The sequence below is a fragment of the Micropterus salmoides genome, unplaced genomic scaffold (assembly GCF_014851395.1).
Source record: "Micropterus salmoides isolate LMB-PRFRI ecotype aquatic unplaced genomic scaffold, ASM1485139v1 Ms_hic_scaffold_8, whole genome shotgun sequence".
Taxonomy (NCBI): domain Eukaryota; kingdom Metazoa; phylum Chordata; class Actinopteri; order Centrarchiformes; family Centrarchidae; genus Micropterus; species Micropterus salmoides.
In genome coordinates this window covers 11,396,421-11,418,370 of record NW_024044570.1, presented here as the reverse complement: position 1 = coordinate 11,418,370, position 21,950 = coordinate 11,396,421, and the positions used below count along the sequence as shown (strand labels likewise).

At 40.7% G+C, this 21,950-nt stretch overlaps 1 protein-coding gene across 1 annotated transcript; it reads right to left on the bottom strand.

Moving 5' to 3' along the window:
* Positions 1-16,399: 16,399 nt before the first annotated feature.
* LOC119894395 lies at positions 16,400-19,959 on the bottom strand. The gene is made up of 2 exons (XM_038707109.1): positions 19,866-19,959; positions 16,400-17,799 (listed from the first exon to the last, which is right to left on the bottom strand). Exon 2 carries the CDS (start codon positions 17,794-17,796, stop codon positions 16,531-16,533), a length of 1,266 nt encoding a protein of 421 aa, XP_038563037.1. The 5' UTR covers positions 17,797-17,799; positions 19,866-19,959; the 3' UTR covers positions 16,400-16,530.
* Positions 19,960-21,950: the final 1,991 nt, after the last annotated feature.

Genomic DNA, 21,950 nt, shown 5'->3' with positions numbered 1-21,950 from the left:
TGGCCTGCCTCCACTCTCTGTAAGCTTACTCTCAGTTGTTGTTTCATTTAATAAAATACCATAAACCGATCCTGCTCTGCCTGGGTGTTCTGCGTTTGGGTCCAATCCCTTTATTCCTGGCTACGCTTGGCTATACTGTAACAAATGCCAACAGAAACCATACCAAAAAACATTCCAAATGGCACTGATATATGATTTTGATATGAACTTTTCTCCACTTTTGCCGTTAGGGCCCCTCAGCTTTGGAACTCCCAGTCCGAAGATATGAGGCTGCATCTCTTAAATCACTTCTCAAAACTATAGGCCTATTTGAACCTGAAAAATTACTTATGAGCAGTGTGCAAGTAACGTTATAGACAACAACCTACTGTAAGCCCCCTCCCTAATTGTTCAAAACATAGTAGTGTGTGACATAGACAGATGCGTCATCGGCAGCTGAAGCGGTCAGACAGAAGAAAACAGGAAGAAGATGAGGAAGGTTTAGGTTTGGCTCGCTGGCCATTTAACGTTAGCTGTATTGGTGCCTTTTATTGTTCAACATGTTCAACTTTTCATAAAGACGATATGCTTGTCAGTGTCTCTTTTCGTCAACCGACCAATCACAGCCTTGATTGGGAGGACATTGAAAAGATTTTACGTACTACAGCAAATCAATATGATTATTGACAAGTTAGTACTTGGCATTAGTAGTAGTAATTAGTAATTGCATTTACAAATTAGAGTCAATATAGATAATTTTGCTTGCACAAGGATTAAATAAATAAAAACAACCCACATAAATTAAACAGCTGTAACTGGATTTAAGATTCAACTAGTGGAAAAATAGTATAGGCCTACTATTATATGGAATTATAATGAATTCAGTAATTAATATATTAACATTATACTAACAGTATACTATTAACTGAATATTATACTTTTTATTTAATGTTATAATATTGCTAATACACTCATTTACACTAGTTCCAGGTTGTAGATAGGGCCTCTGCAGTGGACATTCAGTAGGATGCCAGTGTGCCAACATGTGCTCCTTCTAGCCACCTCCTCCTGAGAGCAACGTGCTCACCTTGTTCTGTTTTACTAAAGTTATTGTTACAAACATTGTTTATCGTTTAGCTTCAAGTTCAACTTGACAAACACACATTTAGAAACGTCAGTATTTTGTGCATTTTCTTGATATTCAAGCAAGTAGACTCATAGTACCATTTGTTCCAATTTGATCGAATCTCAATGGCAAATTGCAAGATTGCCCACAATAATCGCAATATGACTTTTATTACAAATTGTGCATCCCTAATTGTTTTTATTTATTATAATTATTTAAAGCTTTTTATGGAGTTAATAAGGGAAGAATGGTGTATTCAAGGGTGAGTTTGTTTAGTTGACTGTGTCCAATTTATATATTTTATAATTCTCCATCATGAAGATCCCTGTCATTCGTGTCTCATCTCTACTCCATTCTGCTGTCTCTTTTGTGAAAATCTGTATTTTTTTGGTCGACTAACTGATAACACAGTTATCACACAGTCTTCGGTATTTCCCTCAAGGCAAAAGAAAAAAGGACTGTAGCACATTCTCTGTTAGACTCTGTTTGACTTTGGTGATGAGTTGTTTTAATTCACTGGCTCAGCTGTTAACCACAACATTAGAATTTTATGTTTTAAATGTTACAGGACTTTCCTGTGATTGGATTGTGTCCTTGACAGTCATTAAACATTAAACTGTATGATGTATTAAATGTATTAAACAGACATGCTTTCCAATTTGGAAAACAAAACCGGACAGGCACTGCCACTATGCCCCCCATGACTCTGCTTTCCGTCAAGGATGACCCAGAAATCCGGTTCACAGAGGAAACTACTCAGTATTCTCCCCACATTGTCCTCAGAGGACAAGAACACTCCCCACCCCAACTAACAAGACTAAAAGTCTAAAGTCACACTAACACTGCTCTGTGCTTTGAGCTAAATGGTAAAGTCAGCATGCTAACATGCTCATAATTTAACTTTCGCTAAGTCACGCCCTGAAAATACAAGTTGGCCAATCACAGTGCAGTATAGGGTCTAACAGAGGTTTGACACTTTGATGGCAGTGCTCCATTGATTCTTATGCGAAAGGAGTCATTTTCTACGTTCTTCTTCGTCTTAGATATGGCCAAACGCTGTTCCTGGGGCACTTGTGATAGTTACAGTACAGATCTCACACAGGCTCCGCCCTCTACTGGACTCTGTGGGTACTACCTCCTCCAATCACACGCCCACTGAAATTTTATCCTGCACGTAACCGACCAATAGGACGTCGCTACCGATATGTGCGTGACGTAAAAATAGCAGTGTCCCTACTGCCTCAGCATCCTTTTTTCTTCAGCAAACGGCGAACTGCTCACTGAATTCACCACCTCCACTGATGGAGTTGCCACTACTAGAAAATTATCTTTGCACCCGGGCGAGGTGATCCATGTCCTGCCCGGACGAGTCCAGGCCCTTACCACCCGCCAGCCGACCTGCTGGTGGGGCAGGGAGCAACTGGCCAAGTGACCGTTATGGAGGGAGACAGACCTGCTGACGCTGCCACAATCCCCCGTCTGGTGTTCAAGACGCCACTGTTTTACATGTGCTGCTTGTGTGAAACTATGTCAAGTGTTGTGTTTTTCAGATTTTGAGAAAAGAGAGGCTGGGTCCGATGAAAATTAAAAAGAAAATTTAATTAAAAAATAGGTGAATAAAAGATGGCATTACAGAACAAACATAAAACAAAAACACTGCAGTGGACTGGAAAGTTGTTCCTCTTTTCAAGAACAAACATAAAACAAAAACACTGCAGTGGACTGGAAAGTTGTTCCTCTTTTCAGATTCATAGCTTACAGTCCTGATTGTTAATTGTTAATATCCTCCAGGTATGTGGGCGGGTCCTTTTTCCTCCAAATGGCTCAGGACCATAGCCATTGGTCGTTTGGTTACTTCTTCGTCACCCAATTAGGAAGGGTGTACCTTACTGTTCTACGTTGCTTTTGGTCGAACAAAAGAGCGCTGACCCCAGATGTAGAACCCCCTTTGATCTACAGGAATACACAGTCCTTGCTCTACCAACTAGTCATGCAGCACATCAGGGGTTGTCTCCAAAACGGTCGACACCCAATCTTAGGAGTCTATGAAGAAGTTAAACAAAAGGATCCTTCTGGCACTAAACAAAGAGGTGTTAGTTTCCTTCACATTACTAAGAGGAGATAAACAGTGGTTTAAAGTAAAACTAGGGGTTAAGTGTCTTGCTCAGGGACACAATGGTGGATGGGTAACAGTGGGGGATTGAACCCAGGTCTCTCACACTAAAGGCAGGCATCTTATCCATTGCGCCATCACCAGCCATATGCGTCACAAATTGCATATTCTAATGCAATTGTCTGGCCTAACACCCTGCAGTTTTACATTTGAAGGAAAACACAGTAAAACCCCATCCCATTGAGCTAGCCGTGTTGAACGCGCCGCTGCACTCACCGACGCTAAGCTTATGGTTCGAGGCTGACATCAACACTGGGTGACGTGTCAACCACAGTCACAGCGGCTGTAGTGCGTTCAAGGCCCGGTCAGCCTTTTCCAACTCCGGCCGTGGTGCATTCTAAGACACCACAGCCTTTTCGATAGCAGCCCTTGGAAAAAGTCTAAGCCATTATTTATTGAAAAAAACAAAAACAAAAGAAGGGTGACAGAGGGACAGAGGCTGATGGACACCACCAGACCTGAAAATGCTGTGAATGTTCAACTGATTAAATACAGTAGATTCCTAAAGAGCATTCTCCTCCCCACCGAACCCCCTCCATCTTCGGCTCGGTGCATAACGCGCTTCAGTCTCCACAAAACTGCACGTTCACCGATGCTAAGCTAATGTTCCGACCTACGGCCCACACTGCTGTCCTTGCTAAGCTCGAGAGAGACAGTGGGAGGGCCAGGGTCATTGCTGCACTATTCAAACCACTGGGACAGAAGCCCATGTCCCACGTCGCTCTCCTGGTGGCATCCAAGCGAGATGGTAGTATTACCTGGGCTTCCTCCTTGCTAGCCGGCTGTCCGGCCCGCACAATGGGTCGCCTACATTGCCTGGCAGCCAAATGAAGGGCTGCTGCCATTACGGTGACACAATGCAGCAATGCGAGCTAACTCTGCGTTCCACGTGCACTCACGACAGTTTCCACGGGAACACTGCTAGCTCACTGACAGTGTGTGTGTTCCTAAAACACACAACCACATTGTCAACATGTGCTCAACCGAACCAGTGCAGCGTTCAGCTGACTAGCTGCGACGGTATGAGTTGAGCTAACGCTAATCTAGGTCAGATATAGCCGGAGAGACACAACCAGATAACACGTCTCTTTCAGCGGTGCGGCCTGTGGCACTTAATCACAGTGAACAGCAGCTCATTCTCCCAGCAGCAGCTCGCTGCAGTGAAGAGGAGGATGCCCTTTCCTGACTTGGCTTCACTCGGCAGCTGTGTTGATATTGACTGCTCCACTGACGATGCGCTCGCGGTGACACTGTTGCACATTGAGCCGTCATTGGAGCAGCAAGCTGTGGTCTGTTCAAAGACACCAGGGAGCAACCAGCCTTGGTGCGTTCATGGACACTATAGCCCGTTCAACGTTGGCCCCCCTTGGGCTTGTGTTGTTCACGTGTACACATTTTCATGCAGAATGGCAACGCCGCTGCATGCTGACAAGCTGACAAGCTGGGTGGACAGCATTCTGAGACGAGGCTACTCTCTTCATTTCTGCTGCATACCACCAGTTTTCCTGGACATAATGGAAGCCAGTCTATCCTCTCAAGAGGAAGTGGAATTCCTGGCAGCTGAGATCCAGCAACTTCTGCTGAAGCAGGCTGTCTTAGGGCATCTCTGCGCATGACATGCACAGAGGTCTTGCACCATGTACTTTTGGTCCCCAAAAAGACGAGAGGCTTCTGAGCCGTTCTGGATCTCCGCCACCTGAACCAGCATAATGGACAAGAGGGCGTTTCCACATGCTGATGATCAAGAAAATGCTGGAGCCAGTGCAGCCCGACAACTGGTTCACCGCCATCGACCTGAAAGACGTCTATTTCATGTCGAGGTGACACAGTAACCGGGAATTTCTTGGCTCCTCCTCTCAGGGCGTAGCCTACAAATACATTAGGCTCGCTGTCAATTACTCGCTAGCCCCCCACACACTCAGCAGATTCACCGCACTCTACTCACGACCTCATGGTTATGGAGAGATTGAAGCCTTGAGTGATCTCAACACAGCCCAGTTGATTTTGCATGTCAACAGCCTGGGGTTGCGATCAATTGGGAAGAGAGCTCCCCCCAGAGTATCTGGGGATTGTGCTCAACTACAACACTCCAAGAGCGTATCTGTGCACTGCAGCAGGGGACAGCTGCAGCAGCGCTGTCAGTGATGCTGCTGTTGGGCCTCAGGGCAGTAGTCCATCAGGTGGTCCCTCTGGGCTTGCTGCACATGCAACGGCTACAATGTTGGTTCTCAAGATCTGGACCTCAAGAGGCAAAGGTGATGCATGGTGACCCCCCCCCTTTAAACTCTAGTGCAGGAGGACCTGCGATTCTGGGGGTCTCTCACTGTCTGGCAGCGCGGGTGCTGCTCGGCAGGGTGTCTTCATCTGTGTCAGTCTTCATAGATGAGTCTCACTGGATGGGGAGGGACCTGCCAGGGGAGTGCAGTGAGTGTTGTGCGTTTCCTCCAACGCGTGCATAAACATACAGGGCGAAGTCATTGCCAGAAGGGCTGCTGTTTGCGTTCCCCCCCACCCCATCTCATCCCTCCAGTTAGGTGAGGCGGGAATGGTCGTTCGTCATTCTGGTAGAAGTGACGCAGCCTACAGTGACAGAGCCCTGGCCTGTACCTATGGTCTGGGGGGCTCAAGGGTTAGGCTTCATATGCACAATGCTGGTGTTGGACCAGCCTCTCCAGGTTTTTCTCCTAAAATTGTGGAGAGGCAGACTCAGGCTGGTCTAGCCGCTGAGGTCACACAGACCATCCACCACGTCTTACTGTAAAGCTAAGTGGTTGGGCTTTCAGCGTTGATGCATTGAGAGGGAGACGGATCTGCCTACCTGTTCGTTGGGATCCGTTTTCTCTTTCCTGCAAGGTCTGATGGAGAAGGGGCAATTGCGCTGCAGCTATCTCTCCTGTCACAGGGGGTTTGGTGACAGAACAGTCTTCACCCTCTCCCTCGTGATACGCTTTCTGCGGGGTGTGAGAAGACAGCGAACGGTGTTGTGTCTCTCTGCGCCTCAGTAGGACTTGCTGCTTGTGTTGGTGGCTCTAATATCTGCACCTTATGAGCCCCTGGAGCAGTCCTCATTGAAAATGCTATCTCTTGAACAGCCCTGTGTCTAGCTCTGCTAAGAAGGTGAGTGAGCTGTGTGCCTGTTGGTTCACCCAAGCTGAATGCTGGTTCTTGGTGTCCACAGTGCAGCCGGATTGAGACAACACACCTTCTTTGTTCTTAAGAACATAAGGAGCATGTTCAGGTCCAGGACAATAAATGTGGGTGCTTTATACACCTCTTAGGGTGCAGGGAGGTGAGAGTGCATCTGTTGTGGCCATGTGTGCTAGGCTAACGTCCTATGTAGAGCACACAGCCCCCATTCGATGCACTGATGAGCTGTTTGTCTGTTTCAGTGATAGTGCAGTCAGTAAAACCCTTATCTCGGTTTGAACCCTGTAGTGGTGCGTGCACATTCCACTCGGAAGTGTGGAAGTGTCTACGACCCTTTTTCAGCGGGGTGTGTGTCGAAGAGATCTGCACAATGGCATCTTGGCCCTTACTGTGCCCGTTTGTGCGTTTCTATCTCTTGGATATCTCGGGCTCCTTCTCGGGATCCAGCTCGCAAGTGCGACCTATTATCTGAAAAGTGAGGATCTGGTGACTACTGGGTGTAGAGGGGAACATACACTGGCAGTGCTGGCTACGTGCACGATAAAATTTCAGTGGGCAAATGCGTGCGTGTGATTAGAGGAGTGTTTATAGAACTAGGGTTACCATATCATAACCTTCGTTACTACCAGAGAGGTTGAAAGGAGAAGTACGATTTATTCCCTTTCCAAAACCTAAAGAAATCCACAGACAGAAGGGAAACGACAATTAATTAATTAATGTATTCATGGATTTTAAAAGAATAGCCTTATGATGTGCTTATTTTGCCTTTCTGAGGCTATTAGTAAATATAATGTTTACCATGTTAACCATTGTGTTAACATGTTACAATTTGCTAATTAGCACTAAACACAAACTACAGCAGAGGCTCATGGGAACATCATTAGTTTTGCATGTATTTGGTCAAACGTATTGGACAATTAAATTAAAACCAAAGTTCAGGATCAAAGGACATTTTTTACAATTCACCCCAAGGAGGACATGAATGTCTTTACAACCCATGCAGTTGCTGGCAACCATTGTAATCATTGTTGAGATATTTCAGTTTGGACCAAAGTGGTGGACCAAGTTACGATTACACAGTTGCACATGGTCATCTTTGTAACTGCCATGAAGTCAAATCGCCATTCCACTCAGAAAAGAAAAGTGTTTTCTATAATTCTTTTTCGATAGCACAGTTTTGATAAGTTTAAAAGTAGATAGAATTTCAACAGCGAAATACAAGACAGACATTACCTCCACCCAGGTTCTTTCCCATTATTGCTTTGGCTCACACTACACGGCTCAGCTATCACAAAGATGTGGGATCACTGTAGTTGTTCTGTTGTAGTGTCTGCCATTTAGATCGGCAGTAGCTTGGCTTACTGCTGGATCAGTTGGCATTTCAGTGAGTGACAGTGGAGTTTGAAAATTTCTCTTTCCCTCTGTCTCACCACACTGAGTTGGATTCTCTTCTTCTCTGCCAAAATGATTCCTACTGAATGTAGTTTGTGAGCCATGGCGGCCATTTGGCCCTTGACATTGTGTGGGTGTAGATTCCCAAAAAAACGATTAATGAGAGGCTAATGAGAAGCTGATGAGATGCACATCATGCCCAGTGGTAGGTTACTTATTGTTATGGGAGAGCTCACAAAGTAAAAACACAGCAACAGAACAACAACAACAATCTCTAATGAATTTTTGATTGCTGTGTTTACAGAGTACTTAAATAATGGATAATTATTAAAAGAAATATATTTTTCTCTGACCTTATCTGTCCACATGGCTGCTGTTCTTCCTGCTTTTGTTTATCAGCGCCAGACATTTGCTCAATCTACAAGCACATTACACAGACCTATCAGCTGGACCCATAACCTCTGAAAAACAACTTCACGTTAAACCTGAGATTTACTTGGTTTATTTTGAACAAAATTCTCATTAGGTGCTGATAAATCTATGTGACAGGTACAAACTGAATAGTTTAAATTCTTTGCTTTCATATTCTGGCTGATACACTGTCCGTATCTGTGTACACCTTACACAGCATGTCTTTGAGCGGTTCAAGAATCGCAAAAGTTGTATGCCTTTTCATCTCCAGGTCTATTCAAATTTAATCTAAACAGTGCATTAAGGAATCTGCCAGAGATATGATCGGACAGTATGATAAATCCATGGAGACCTTTAAGTAGCACATGCTTTTTTTTTTACTACAGTGGAATAAAAGTAAAATAAAATAATTTAGAACACTTACATTTGAGCAAGAAGCCAGAGAAGTGGTGTTTTCACGTCTCCTCATCTCTACATCTACAGTCTGATATAAAAATTATGCAGTGTCCTACCATCAACTCCACCAAATATACAACCAGTTCACTTTAGACTTTTTATGCATTATATAGCTACATACTTTGCACATCAAACATGCAATTTCAGGGGCGCCAGTCAGCTTAACGCTAGAGCACATGCCCCATTTACAAAGGCCTTGCCGTAGCAGCCCAGGCTTGAGTCCGACCCCTTTTAATTTTTAAAAGGGGATTAGGTTTGGTTTACACAGTCAGCTTGCCCCTGGTCAAACTTTTCAATATCAGAGGTTTGATATATGGTGTTAGTTTAACCTCAGATTCATTTATTAAATTAATGCTTTGTTATTATTTATTCAGCGGTTCAATATGAGCATGCCAAATAAACATTTATGCAATTCAGAAACAATCACGGCACTAATGTCCCCCTGTGACTATCACGCAGCTTGGCACTGCAGACCTCCAATAAGTGGCTCCTTTTCTTGTCTCAACTGACAGGACGTGTTTCCTCAGAAGGCCACTTGTTGTGTTTGTCTTGACATTTCAGACCAAACAGAGAGGGCAGGCATAAATAATAATGTAAAAAAGTAAATAATAATGTAATAAAGTGTGGCTACATAACTTGGATCTTAAGGGGTATTTATATTGATATTTTTTTGAGATTTTAAAAAAATGATATATATATGATATAATATTTCCATATTTGACTTACATATTTACTGGTATTAAACATGCAGTATGTAATTTCTGCTGCTAGGGGTCCCTCACACCAAAACAATAACAAAAGATGTAGTTTTGTGAAGTAGCGTGTGTAGTGAACGACCAGTGCACACGTATTCTTTCATCCCAAAAGGAAGAACACAGCCATCTCTCCTTTGTTTCTCCCTAAGAAGGGTGGTTGAGTTATCACCTGACTCCAGGCCCCCTAAAAACCCCCCAAAAGGGGGGGGCTTGAAAGGCCTGCCAAATCAAAAGCCTTATTTCCACTTTGTGCTGGTTGTGACATTTTCAACCATAAAAATCACCATCTCCTGCAGAGTTAGGATTACTACTCATGACTGTTAAAATGACAATATAACCTTGTCCATAGATGGGGCCCATAAAGTAAAGGCTCCAAAAAAGATATGTCCCTTCGGGGACCCCCCCCCCCCCCCCCGGCACACACACACAACCTCAAATTAAATGTGTTGTTTTAACTGTAACAATTCTAATTGTTAAGAACGATTGATATGATTGACTTTTCCTTTTCTTTATCTAATGCTAAGAAATTAAGAACTATGTAACTATTTATGACATTTAAAGAAAGGTGTTTGATATTGTGGAAAGAGATATAGGATTTAAACACGTACCAATAGACTTTAAGACATTACCCTTAAAATTAAAGTTTAAAACACAGAAACTTTGAGGGACAAAGACCTCCCACAGTTTGACACACCCCATGTGAGACTGACAAACAAAACTCAGAAGACGTGTGGTCTCGGGCTCTTTCTGCTCTTCTCTTCTGCCTCTGATCCTCCCTCTGCTCCCTCTCAACATCCAGCATCCTGCTCCCAAAGGTCCAGCCCAAAGTTTTCCTTTGTCTCACGGCAACGTTAACTATATTCACGAGCGCTCGCGAACCTTCTGTGAATTTATCTGTTCGTTTTGTTTAAAGTTAATAGGTCATTTATTTTACACAACTTTTGATTGAGAAAATAATAGTTTCTTTTAAAAACTTATCTCGGTTTGAATTAACGTTATGTTTCGTCATGTTCACCAACGTCCTTCCTCACTCTCTGATACATCCCGTGTTTCCCCAGAAGTTAAAGCATATATAGGGGTTAAAGGGGATTGACATTGACATTGATGTGACAGGCGACCAAATGAAACCTGAATAAAATTGTGGATTTCTCTGTGAAACATTTGGGAAAGTGTAAGTACACAACTCAACAAAATATATCAATTAGGTATAGTGGGTTTTAGACAATGTAATGCAGAAATCTTTACATATTACACCTTTAAAAGAGTACTCCAGCTCTTCTACTTCCATAAAGATGGAGAAATTGCGAGAGACAGATAAAAAAACTGAATGCATCCAGTGTTTGCAATGGTATTTATTATTCTACTATTACATTTACAGCATACTTTTTTATTGTGTTATCTAGATTTTGTGTTATCTAGATTCATTGTGATATCTATATTCTGTTATCTAGATAGATGCTTTGGCCAAGAACACACTAAGACTTTTAAGTCTTAATGAAACAAGGGGGTCTAGAGGTCTTCAACTCGGTTTCTAGTATCCGATTTATATCCCTCATTATATTTACTCCAATCAAGCTGCTCAAAGTGTTTGTGTTCTCTCTCTATAATGCTGTCTTTGGGTCAACCACATTTGGATTGGGACTTGGCATGGCTCTGTCCAAAGGTATACATCTGCCTTCCAGCACCTTTAAAGCTCACTAATAAACACATCATACTGGATATTGTGTGTTTAATCAGTAAAAAAAAAAGTAGTGTAAAAATGGCAAGATGTAGTTATTACGGAAAGTGGTGTCTGACTATTTCTTGGCCAGGAGCAGTGACTTCCTTTCTCCTTTTACACTCATCCATGAAGCTTCATCATTTCTTAATAACTCAGTTGTCAGTTGTCTTTGTCCTAGTCACATGACCTGGTGACTTAGAATTTTCATGAACACTTTGGAAAGCACCATTTGAATATGAGTAGCACATCTTCTCTGCCGTTCTCTGGATCAGTGGTAATTTAATTTTTTCAAATTCTCAAATTTGAATTTGTTGGTTTTACTGAGAACCACAACAGTTGATTATGATAGCAGCTACATATTCTTAATGGCACAATAATTACAATAATGGTTAAATGAAAGTATTATTAAATTAGGGGGGCAGTAGCTCAGTCTATGGGGGCTTGGCTTGGGAACTGGAGTGTTGCCGGTTTAAGTCCAGCACTGACCAGCTGGAGAGGTGCCAGTTCATGGTTCGAATTATTGGGAGGGTCTGACCCCCCTAGTTAAGGCTTGACCCCCAAAAGAGGCAAAACCAACAGTTCAGGGGGGTCTTTCTTACCTATATTTGTAAATATTACAATATATTTCCTGTACTCATGCCTTATATTCAATGATCTTAAAATACGATTTCAGACACCCCTAAAATGGACCTTACCATTTCCTAACATTGATGTTTGTTGAACATCTTGTCTGTCTGCATCACTCGCAGCGCAACTGCTCCAGTCCGGTGCATCACACGCTAATGGAGACGCAGCAGCTTAATGTCAGTAGTTATCTATCTAGCTGCTTTAATACACTTAACCTTCCTACCTTCAGAGATTCGTAATTAGCATTCCTTTTACTTAAAATGAGCTATCTGATGTTAGCTAGCTGAGAGCCGACCCTATCATTTCATTATAACCATGTCATTTCATATTTTATGTAATTGTCAGCTAACACTGGTGTTTAGGCATGAGCAGTATCAATATAGAGTTTATTATTTCATATGAAGCCTTTGTGAGTCCTTTCACAATAAGCATGGCATTTGTTTTAACTCCAATTCCCCAACAACAGTGTATTACTACTGCTTTATTGGACGCAGATTACATCATTCACAGTCAACATGAGCAAGAGGAAAGGAGATATTTGCTGAAAAAGAGTAAGTTGAAACTTTAAACTTGATGAGAATGATAAAAATTAGGAATTAGAGATAATAATGCAGACTGTATTTTATGTGTCTTTAGTTCTGTATCAACACTGTGTGGGTTTGTTTTGAGCGGTCCTGATGGTCTGCTGTTGTGTGTCTGACTTGCTGGCTGTTTTGCTGTAGAATAGTGACCCCTGACTACAAAAGTTGTTGTGTGGTATGGGGCACCCATGAATTGGTGTAATGAAATGATTTATCATCATCTGCAGACTTATGACATTAGTTAAATAAGCAAGGATATTGTGAGCATTGTAAGATTCTACTTCACTGAAGCCCGCGCCTGTGCTGTACTGGGTTTTCTTTTGGACCTGAAAAAAAAGTTGACCCCCCCAGTTGTCACTGTATATTTCACACCCTGTGCCAGTTCACCTCCTGGGCACTGCCGAAGGTGCCTTTGAGCAAGGCCCTGAACCACTAAAGCCTAGTTCACACTACACGATTTTTAGCTCGATATACCGCTCGGCGAGCTCAGCTGTGATCGGGGGTAAATCAGCAGTCCATCGGTGGTCGCCAGTCGTTATGTGTGAACTACACAAAGACGCATCAAAACGGCTCATCAACACATTTCTGATACAACATCCACATCCAGCCAATGAGAGCAGGCAGCTGGCAGAGCAGGCAGCTACTTTTCTCTGCAAAACACCTCCAGCTCTCTCTGTAGCTCAGACAATCCCTGCTATCTGCGTGTGCTAATATATTCTTTCTTTGTCTTTATAATTGCTATCTCTAAAATAATAGTTTCATGTGTTCCCTGGGCGCTGGATAATGGCTGCTTACTGCTTTTCCTAATTAGGATGGGTTAAATGCAGAGAATTAATTTTGCATGCATATAGTTGATTTTTATTAGCTGATAAGAGCCTCACATTTTAGGATTTGGGGGGAAAATGACAGGGATTCATCCACAACTCTAAGGTGATGGATGAACTAACTTCAAGCTGAGCACAACTACTTTTCTTTATGGAGGGAAGAAATGGTTGACATCTAGTTGCCAACATTCTGCTACAGGAGGTCAATTTGATTTTTGTTTTTAATGTAATTATTTGGTATATCACTTTAAGAATTCAAAGCAACCCTAGTCACTGTGCTTGGTGAAAGAGGAAACTGCTAACTTTAACTAGCCACCTTTCTTGTCCACATTGTATGATTTGATGCTAAAAAGAAAATCAAATAAATAACTACAAACGTTATTTGCTTTTATCAGTCTTTCATTAGTTCAGCAAGTTATTGTCTTTCTACTGTTTTTCTATCATAACCTCCACTCTATGCCTCTTAGAAGAGGAATGTTTTAATTAACGCCATTAAAATTCTTAACATGCCATAGTGTAACTGTAGCTAGTATGAAACCGCTTTGAGAGCTTATTTAAAAAGCGATACAACTCCCAGCGACCAGGCCTCATTGCACTTGAGAACAGAGCCATTTATGTTGCTGTAATTTAGCTGTTGTGGATAATTTCATATCTGAATATTCTCAAACACCTCTGTACATGCACAGGGACAATAAATAAAGCTTTAATAGCTGTGACAGTAGCGGAGTTGACTAAGCTAAAGTATCAACATCATTGTTGAGAATTTGAAAGATTGCTCTCAATATGACCGTTGCTTCTGAGCAATTATCCCGCCACTCTACACTTCCAATACGCATGCATGCAGCATGATTTTATGGGGCCAGGCACTTTTTTTACCTGAGATATGTACACTTAATCCATCCTAATTCAGTTTTATTTGAACAGCAGCAAGCAAGTGATTTCCACCTTTCATCACGCACAGTGAGAACTGTATGTGCACAGTGTGACCCAGGCATCATCCCAATGACATGCAGTCTTGGTCTGGTTGATTTTCCCAGCAGTGTCTTTTTACTGATGTGTTGCTACAGACCCCTCAGGCAACAGTGTCAAGTCTCTCTTTCATATCCTGAATCCCGTCACTGAATGTCATAAAGGACAGCAAATATTGATCCTTCTTCTGTGGTACATGGCGGCGCTCACATCTCAAACAGGTTTTTGTTTCTGATAATCTGGCATCAGGGGGAAAGGTCAACAAAATTTTGTCAGAAGAATCACAGATAAGAGAAACTTATACCACATGCTGTCTTAAGCAGCATACCTCACCTTAAAACATTATATAACTAGTTAGATTTATGGTGCCAGTTTGAATTTTTGACTAATGAGTACTCAGTACTCCACGCTTAACTATTCTTGCTTGCTGAAAGGCAACTGCGTAAATTATGTTATTAAACTTTAAAACTTTGTATAATATTTCACAAATCTTCAAATAGTTATGGAAAAGCTAGGGATGAAAACATATACTTAATTAATGCTTGACCATTATGATTTAATCATGAATCATTAAATTGTATTATATGTATTTTTACCTTATGTGATCATTTGCAAATGAGTAACACAACAATAACGGGGCACAAGTCATGTAAGTAATGGTAATCTTGTGTGTGAAGTATTGATTAATTAATGATGAACACTGCCTTATTTACACTCAGTTGATTCGGTGCTTCCATTAAAGTGGTCATATGCTCATGTTCAGGTTAATAATTTTATTTAGGGGTTGTACCAGAATAAGTTTACATGGTTTAATTTTTAAAAAACACCATATGTTTGTCTCTCCTAATTTGTCTATTGGCACTTGCTCAAAAGTTTATCACTCTTTTCTATGGTGCACAACAACAAATGTATTTTTAAAAAATGTAGCTTGTTAATATGACATAAAGACCACCAAATCTGCAGCAACATGTATATGATTTTATCTGACAAACATTTTTTTCGTTATTTCATGTTTATATATGTTTTGCTTTCAGAGAGGCAGATCAAATGAATCAGTCCTAAATGAACTGTAACTGGGATCCAGCTAATTTGGTCATATATCAATTAATGTATGAAGTTATTGTAAGTAAATATTCATAAATTGATCATCTGTTATGTATTAATTAATCACATAGTCACAAAGTCATAGTGATTTGATTATTTCTTAATGGTGAGCAACAGGAATTTAAACATGATACATGATACATCCTGCATTTGAGTCATGCAATTGTTAAGTATTACTTGTGTTTTCTACCCTTGTTATAAAGTGTTCTATCTGTTCTAGACCAGCAGAAATGTGTTTATTTTCAGGAGATTGCCCAGGCCTTAAAGGCACCATTCACCTTAAATTTATTCTGGGATTCTATTCATTTTCATTCTCACCAGCTAAATAAATAGCTTAAGGAAACAAACACTATGCTTGTGATGTAATACATTTTAATGAAGTATTTGACAATTGAAAAGGCATGAAAATTATCATACACAAAAATATTACAAGTAGTTGTTAAATTATTATTGTCTAAAATGGTGAAGTACAAATTTACTCTTTTTCCTGTCTGTGTTGTATCTACCTTGGCGTGGAGAAACCACAAGTGAGTAACAGAGAACTGTAGGGGATGGTTCTAAGATGCAGAATGTCATTCAGTATTCAGTGGCAAAGGCCAAATTCGATCAAATGTGATGGGACATTACCATATGCTTGCTTTGACATTTACACGGTGTATGGAGAAATATAATACAATACAATAACCCCCCCCCATGCATTCAGAAATAGAAATCAGAGCAGAATATAAAAACATGTGTATATGTTTACAAAGATATCAGAGTTTTGCACTTTTTCTGCTGCCTTTATACTTTACCCAAACCCTGCTGGATAAACTGGTCTTAGCTCAAGTTGTCTTTCAGGCAAGAGAAAAAGTGTACACTAGTGCTGTATGAGCATCGGAGAAAAGCGTTACTGAATAACACCTAAGCATAAGTATGTGATTTTCTAGTAAGTGACTAAAATCTATCACAAAGTAAACCACCTTTTTCACAACATGTGATTATGTCAGCCAGATCAATCACTCAGTCCCTATTTATACAGTCTGACATGTTAACAGAGAGGTGACAAACAAAACAAGTAGCCTTTACTGTATTGGATTTAACACCATCCATTTTTTGTCCCAAACAGATGTAAACATGTTCTGCATTTTTAGGCTTAAATTTATGGCAAATTATATGCCATAAATAGGGAATTAATATAAAATGTTGCTGTCTTTATAAAAATATTCCTAATAGTGTTTGTCCAGCACTGACCTACTCATTAATTGCAGGTCCATACTATTACTTCTATTCCCATTTCCCTGTCTTCAGCTGCTCGGAGACATACTGACAGAAACACACCCCTCGCTCCAGGTGACCAGTGGAGCTGGGCTGGGGAAAGGGAAAGTGTCTTTTAGCAAGGCAGCAGGCGTAACCTGATGAGAAGAACATCAGAGCTTTTTGAAACATATCTTCAGCACCATCCTGCTCTGAAAATGTTCCTGCAAACTCTTCTTTGCAACTGTCCAGAGAAACATACACCAGATAGATTTTTGAATTGGACCGACAGCCCATTAACACCTTCTCCGCAGAGAGGATTGTGTTTGCTTGACCTATGGCTTTCTGCATCTCCCTCACTATGTACTTCTCATCATCCTTCTTCCAGAGACTAATCTGAATAATCAACCCCAATGGAACACAGAAGAAACTAAAACTAGTGAGCACCCTTACTCCGATAAGGTTTTTGTTTTCACTTAGAAGCACTATGCTACCAATTGTCATATATATAGAAAATCCTACAAAGAAGGAAAAAAAAATTACACCACTAATGTAGATCAATACCCTAACCCAAAGTTGGCGCAGCCACACTTTATTTTGCGAGACACTATTAATCATCCTCACAGCCGTTCTGTACTTCTCTTGGTCCTCAATGATCAGGTGCAGTTGGTCTGGCACCTCCATGTCACTGAACTGACCAGAATCCCATTTATAGAGCTCCTCATCATTGACAGCAGTCAAAGGCTGCAGGGCCTTACCGTTGTATATAGAGGGAGGCTGGAAGGGCATCACAGTGGACCCTTGAAGCTGCTGGTTGGACGTGCAGATCACCTTGAGTAGTTTATTCATAAAGTCAGGGTCGTTGCCCTCCAGGTAGGTGAGGTGGCAGAGGTGGAGAGGAACAGAGACCCCTCGCTCCAGCAGCACTGGGATGATGGGCTTCCTCTCCAGGCAGTCTTTTAACAGTGACATGTTAGCCTCCAGGAGACACCAGCGGCTCCTCACAAACTCTTTGCTGAGAACCAGCAAGACCTTCTGGCTCTCCTGGATGCAGTTGGACATGTTGTCCCACACGGTGCAGCCAGGAGTGAAGTCACGGTCATGGAAGCAGACCTGCATGCCCCAGGACTCCAGCTGGTTGATGAGGGAGTGGGTCCACTGGTAGTCATTGCTGCTGTAGCTAACGAAGACATGGTAACACTCACCATCTCTCAGTGTGAGAGGAACACAAATAGAGGGAGACAGTGGGACAGCAGGCTGCAAGTCTGCAGTCTCAAGTGAATTCATTGGCTCCATTATCTAAAGAGAAGACAGAGGTGAGAAGAAGCATCTATTACAAATGATATTATTTACCATAATGTGCAACTATAAAGCTACAGCTATTTAAGTAAAAGTATTGCCTAGCCACTGTGTTTTCTGTTGTCTTCCAAAATAGATCAAAAAGCTTGGGACAGAATCATTTCTATACAAATGCTGTTTAAATATGTTTGTTTTCAATTAAATTAAATTAAATTTTATTTATTTAGCGCCAAATCACAACAACAGTTATCTTATAGCACTTTTCATAAAAGAGCAGGTCTAGACCGTACTCTGTGATTTTATTTACTGAAACACAACAATTCCCACCAACAGCAAACACTTTTCAAACTCTGCTACCAGTTTGGGATTGTTAGCCTACACTTTATTTCAAGTTTAGAAATGCACTGAAACCACCACCAAGCTTTGCACTACTGTTTTTACCAGTGCTTGAAGTGGAAAAAAATAGGTGCCAGTACTCCCCACCCCACTCTATCCTCAACCACAAGACCAACCACAAGTAAATATTATAACTTTAAGGACTTTGCGCATTAATCACTTAATTTCCTGCTTTATGAACACATTTTCTGCATCAGTTTATGGAGGAAATGTCTTTATTTATATGAAGGGAAACAAAATTAAGGTGACAGGTGAATTCAAATTTTGAAAATGTAATGGAATATAATTCAGCTTTTGGACAATGCACATTTGTTTCTTCTATATTTCAGCTGCATTGCATGTTTCCCTATTGTGCATTGTTTCATTTGTTACTCAACATTTCTTGGTGCTGTTTTTTAGAACATTTTTAACAAAAGCTTTCAAAAACTGATGGAGACATTCGGATACTGACGCGTCCCCAGCGTCCCCAGTGTAAATGACACCTATCTGTCGATACTTTTAAATGTCACGCCCCATCCAGGCTGTGATTGGTCGGTTCACGACAAGTGACATTGACGAGCTACATTCAGCACACGGCTGCTTGAAAGGCACCCGAGCTTCTGTTCTCCCTTGTCTCTCTCCGCCAACAGAGTTTAGCAGAACAGGAAAAGGATGAGCGTCACGTAGCGCCCTGATATGGAGAGGGCTGAGGAGAGTAATAATAATAATAATAATCCTTATTTGTAGAGCACTTTTCAAAAACAAGTTACAAAGTGCTTTAACAAGTGTAAAGAATAATACAAAAAAACAAGATAAGAGCATGAAAAATTAATATAAAATTAGTAAAATACAATAAAATAAAAGGGATAAAATAAAGTCAAATAAGATCGGGAAAGGCTCTCCTATAAAAGTATGTTTTAAGAAGGGACTTAAAAGAGTTCACGGAGTACCGGTGTTATGCCGAATTCTGCCTGCCTGCCGAGAATTGCATGCCCTCACGGGTGATAACAGTCATTTATGCTGAGAAAAGAGGTTGATACAAATCTCGGCAGGTAGCCAACAACATTTGATCTGCCGAATTATGCATCCACCTCTTTAGGTCCTTTTCAGACATTTTCCTGTGCTCATTGATCAAACGGTATTATCACCACATAGGCTATATTTACTGAATGTCAAGGAATGGTACTTCTACTAAGTGTATTAAAATATTAAAGACTCTAAACGTTAATAAAATAAATACTTCATTCACGAATCACTTATCGCCATTGATAAACCCCACATATTATAGCGTTTAATAGCAGTATTTGGAGGTGCATGCAATTCTCGCAGGCAGGCAAAACTCGGCATAGGCTACTTCAAGCACTGGTTTTTACTGTATTTGTAAAAAAGCACATACTATTTTAGGCTACAGCCTAATTGTAATTTGAACTACACTGAGCTATATTTTATATAAAGCCCTGTACTGCATTACTGAAGTGTATTTGAATAATACACTTCATAATAGTAGCTAACATAATAGTGCAGTAATTTAATTTGTACAGTAATTTGAAAACCGTTTGAAACAACTGTGCTGTATTGTAAAACACTCAATACAATTTGTTAAAAAGCAAAGCTGTCTTTTCAAAAACTTGATAGAAATCATCATATTAGTCTCACTAAGGACAGCTAGAAAAAATAAAGTATTGTCATACCTGCAGATAATAAACACAAAGCAGTGCAGCAATATAGGTCACATGAGATATAAGGAAGTTGGGAAAATAAAAAAGGGCACTGCTTCTCTGTTGAAAGTTTTGTTAAAGGCATACAGTGTATTTGCTTGCATCAATGGCTTTATAACATGGGTGAAGTTGGAAAAGGGTGACTGTGTCTTTAACACCCACACATGCTTCTGCACCTGCTTAACTTTCAGTTTCATTTCAGTGTGTAGATCATCAGTGTGTTGTTCACTTTTTATATACAGTCTAAGGTTGTTCATCATCACTGATTAAGATATGGGCTTTTCATGTTTCTGAAATCAGTATACAGTGTTTAAATGCACAAACCATAACCAGTGGAAACCAGATCATAACTGGGATACCAGGACTGGTGACTGGTGGCACAAAAAGTTGGTTGTCAGAAAGTAAAGCTTTTAATAAATACCAACTTAAAGCTTGTTGATAACAAACAATTTGCCACTGGCCCAATGTCACAGTGATGCTATGTTTTAAAGATCAACTTCTCTGTAGGTTAGAAGAGAGTGGGGGTCCTCACAACGACAGCTAATCATGCATTAGAAGTCTTTTCCCCACATAATTTAATATTTTTGCTGAGCTATTATAGTCTCTGCAATGTAATTGCCTGAAAACTTCACTGGCACAAAACAAAACTACTGATCATCAGTGACTTACAGTTTTTCTCAGTCGCTTTGGTGTATTTCTCAGATCAGAATTGAAATTCTCAAAACGAATTGTTCAACCTCCACATCATCTCATCACTTGTGCACATCATAAAAGCACTTTCTCAATGTTTTGAACAAATTGCAAATGACTTGACACACTGATGCAAATGATTATGTACAATTGTCTGCTGTTTCCTACATTATCAATTGCTTATGTCCTGCTGATCACAATGAATTATACAAGTCTGTTGAATAATCTTACCCCCTAAAACATCTAGGCATAAGTTCATTGCATTAGTCACTACATGCAAAATGTTTGAACATGTTATCAAAAATCAAAGTTAAAATACTTTATTCATATCCTTTGCCTACAAGTATATACTCCAGCTAAACGAAATGTTGTTTCTTAAGGACCATAAACAAAGTAAGAATAGACCACAACAACATCACAATAGCAACACTCATACCAATACTCAATACCAGTAAACAGTAACAATACACAGTGAGAAGAAATATATAAAGCGAATGTTGTTTTCCCCTGAGAACGGGATAATTAATTTTCTCGTGATCACGAGATAACAAACCATAGCTGAATACAAGGGCTGGCAGGTGCGTTTCTTTAGGATAATTTCAAAGCAATTACCAGTGTCACTGGTTAGTTCAGTTGGTAGAGCACAGGGCTCAGTTTGATTAGTTTGATTCCTGTTCTTGTTGATTTTCTTTTTCTTCTTTTGTGTGTATTATCCTCTTCAGCAAATTTGCTACAAAGAGACTGAGGGGAATCCAATCACACATTTCCCGACGGCTATTTCAAAGGTTCCGAAAGTCGTCAAGAAATGTGTGACGTTACATGGATTCTCCTGAATGAGAAGGAATTTCCTCTGCCTGGGAATGATGGGGAAATGAAAAGTCCATAGGTTGATGGATGTGGACCAAGAATGCACAGAGTCCAGCACGTACTTTACAGTAATGTGAGCATGTGAAACAGTCTTTTCATAAGAACTTTGTTGAAGAGGATTATGAAAAACATAAAAAAGAAAAATTTAGTCTTCAGTGAGAATTGAGCACAAAACCTTAAACCTATGAGTCCTGTGAGCTAACCAATACATACAAGAATTTTTTGGGAAATGTGTCCTGAATTGATGAAGATATCTGTTGTGATGTGGAAGAGAATCTGTGACACTACAGGCAACAGTCCTGTCTTTCTTTTCTTCTTACAATGACATGCTGTGTCAACAAATTACAGTACGAACAGTAAAAGCATAGCTGTGATTTCTGTCCTCTCTCCGCTCGCGGAACTGACTTACATAATCGAGCACGTTGTGTCCAGGAACAGACTGCAACGACAGAAACTGGTCATGCAATGTTTGCAGAGGACCACGGAGAGTGTGTCCAAACA

Bases quoted from the DNA above. Each gene is read 5' to 3' on its own strand.
- LOC119894395 (XM_038707109.1), bottom strand. From the start codon at position 17,796: ATGGAGCCAATGAATTCACTTGAGACTGCAGACTTGCAGCCTGCTGTC.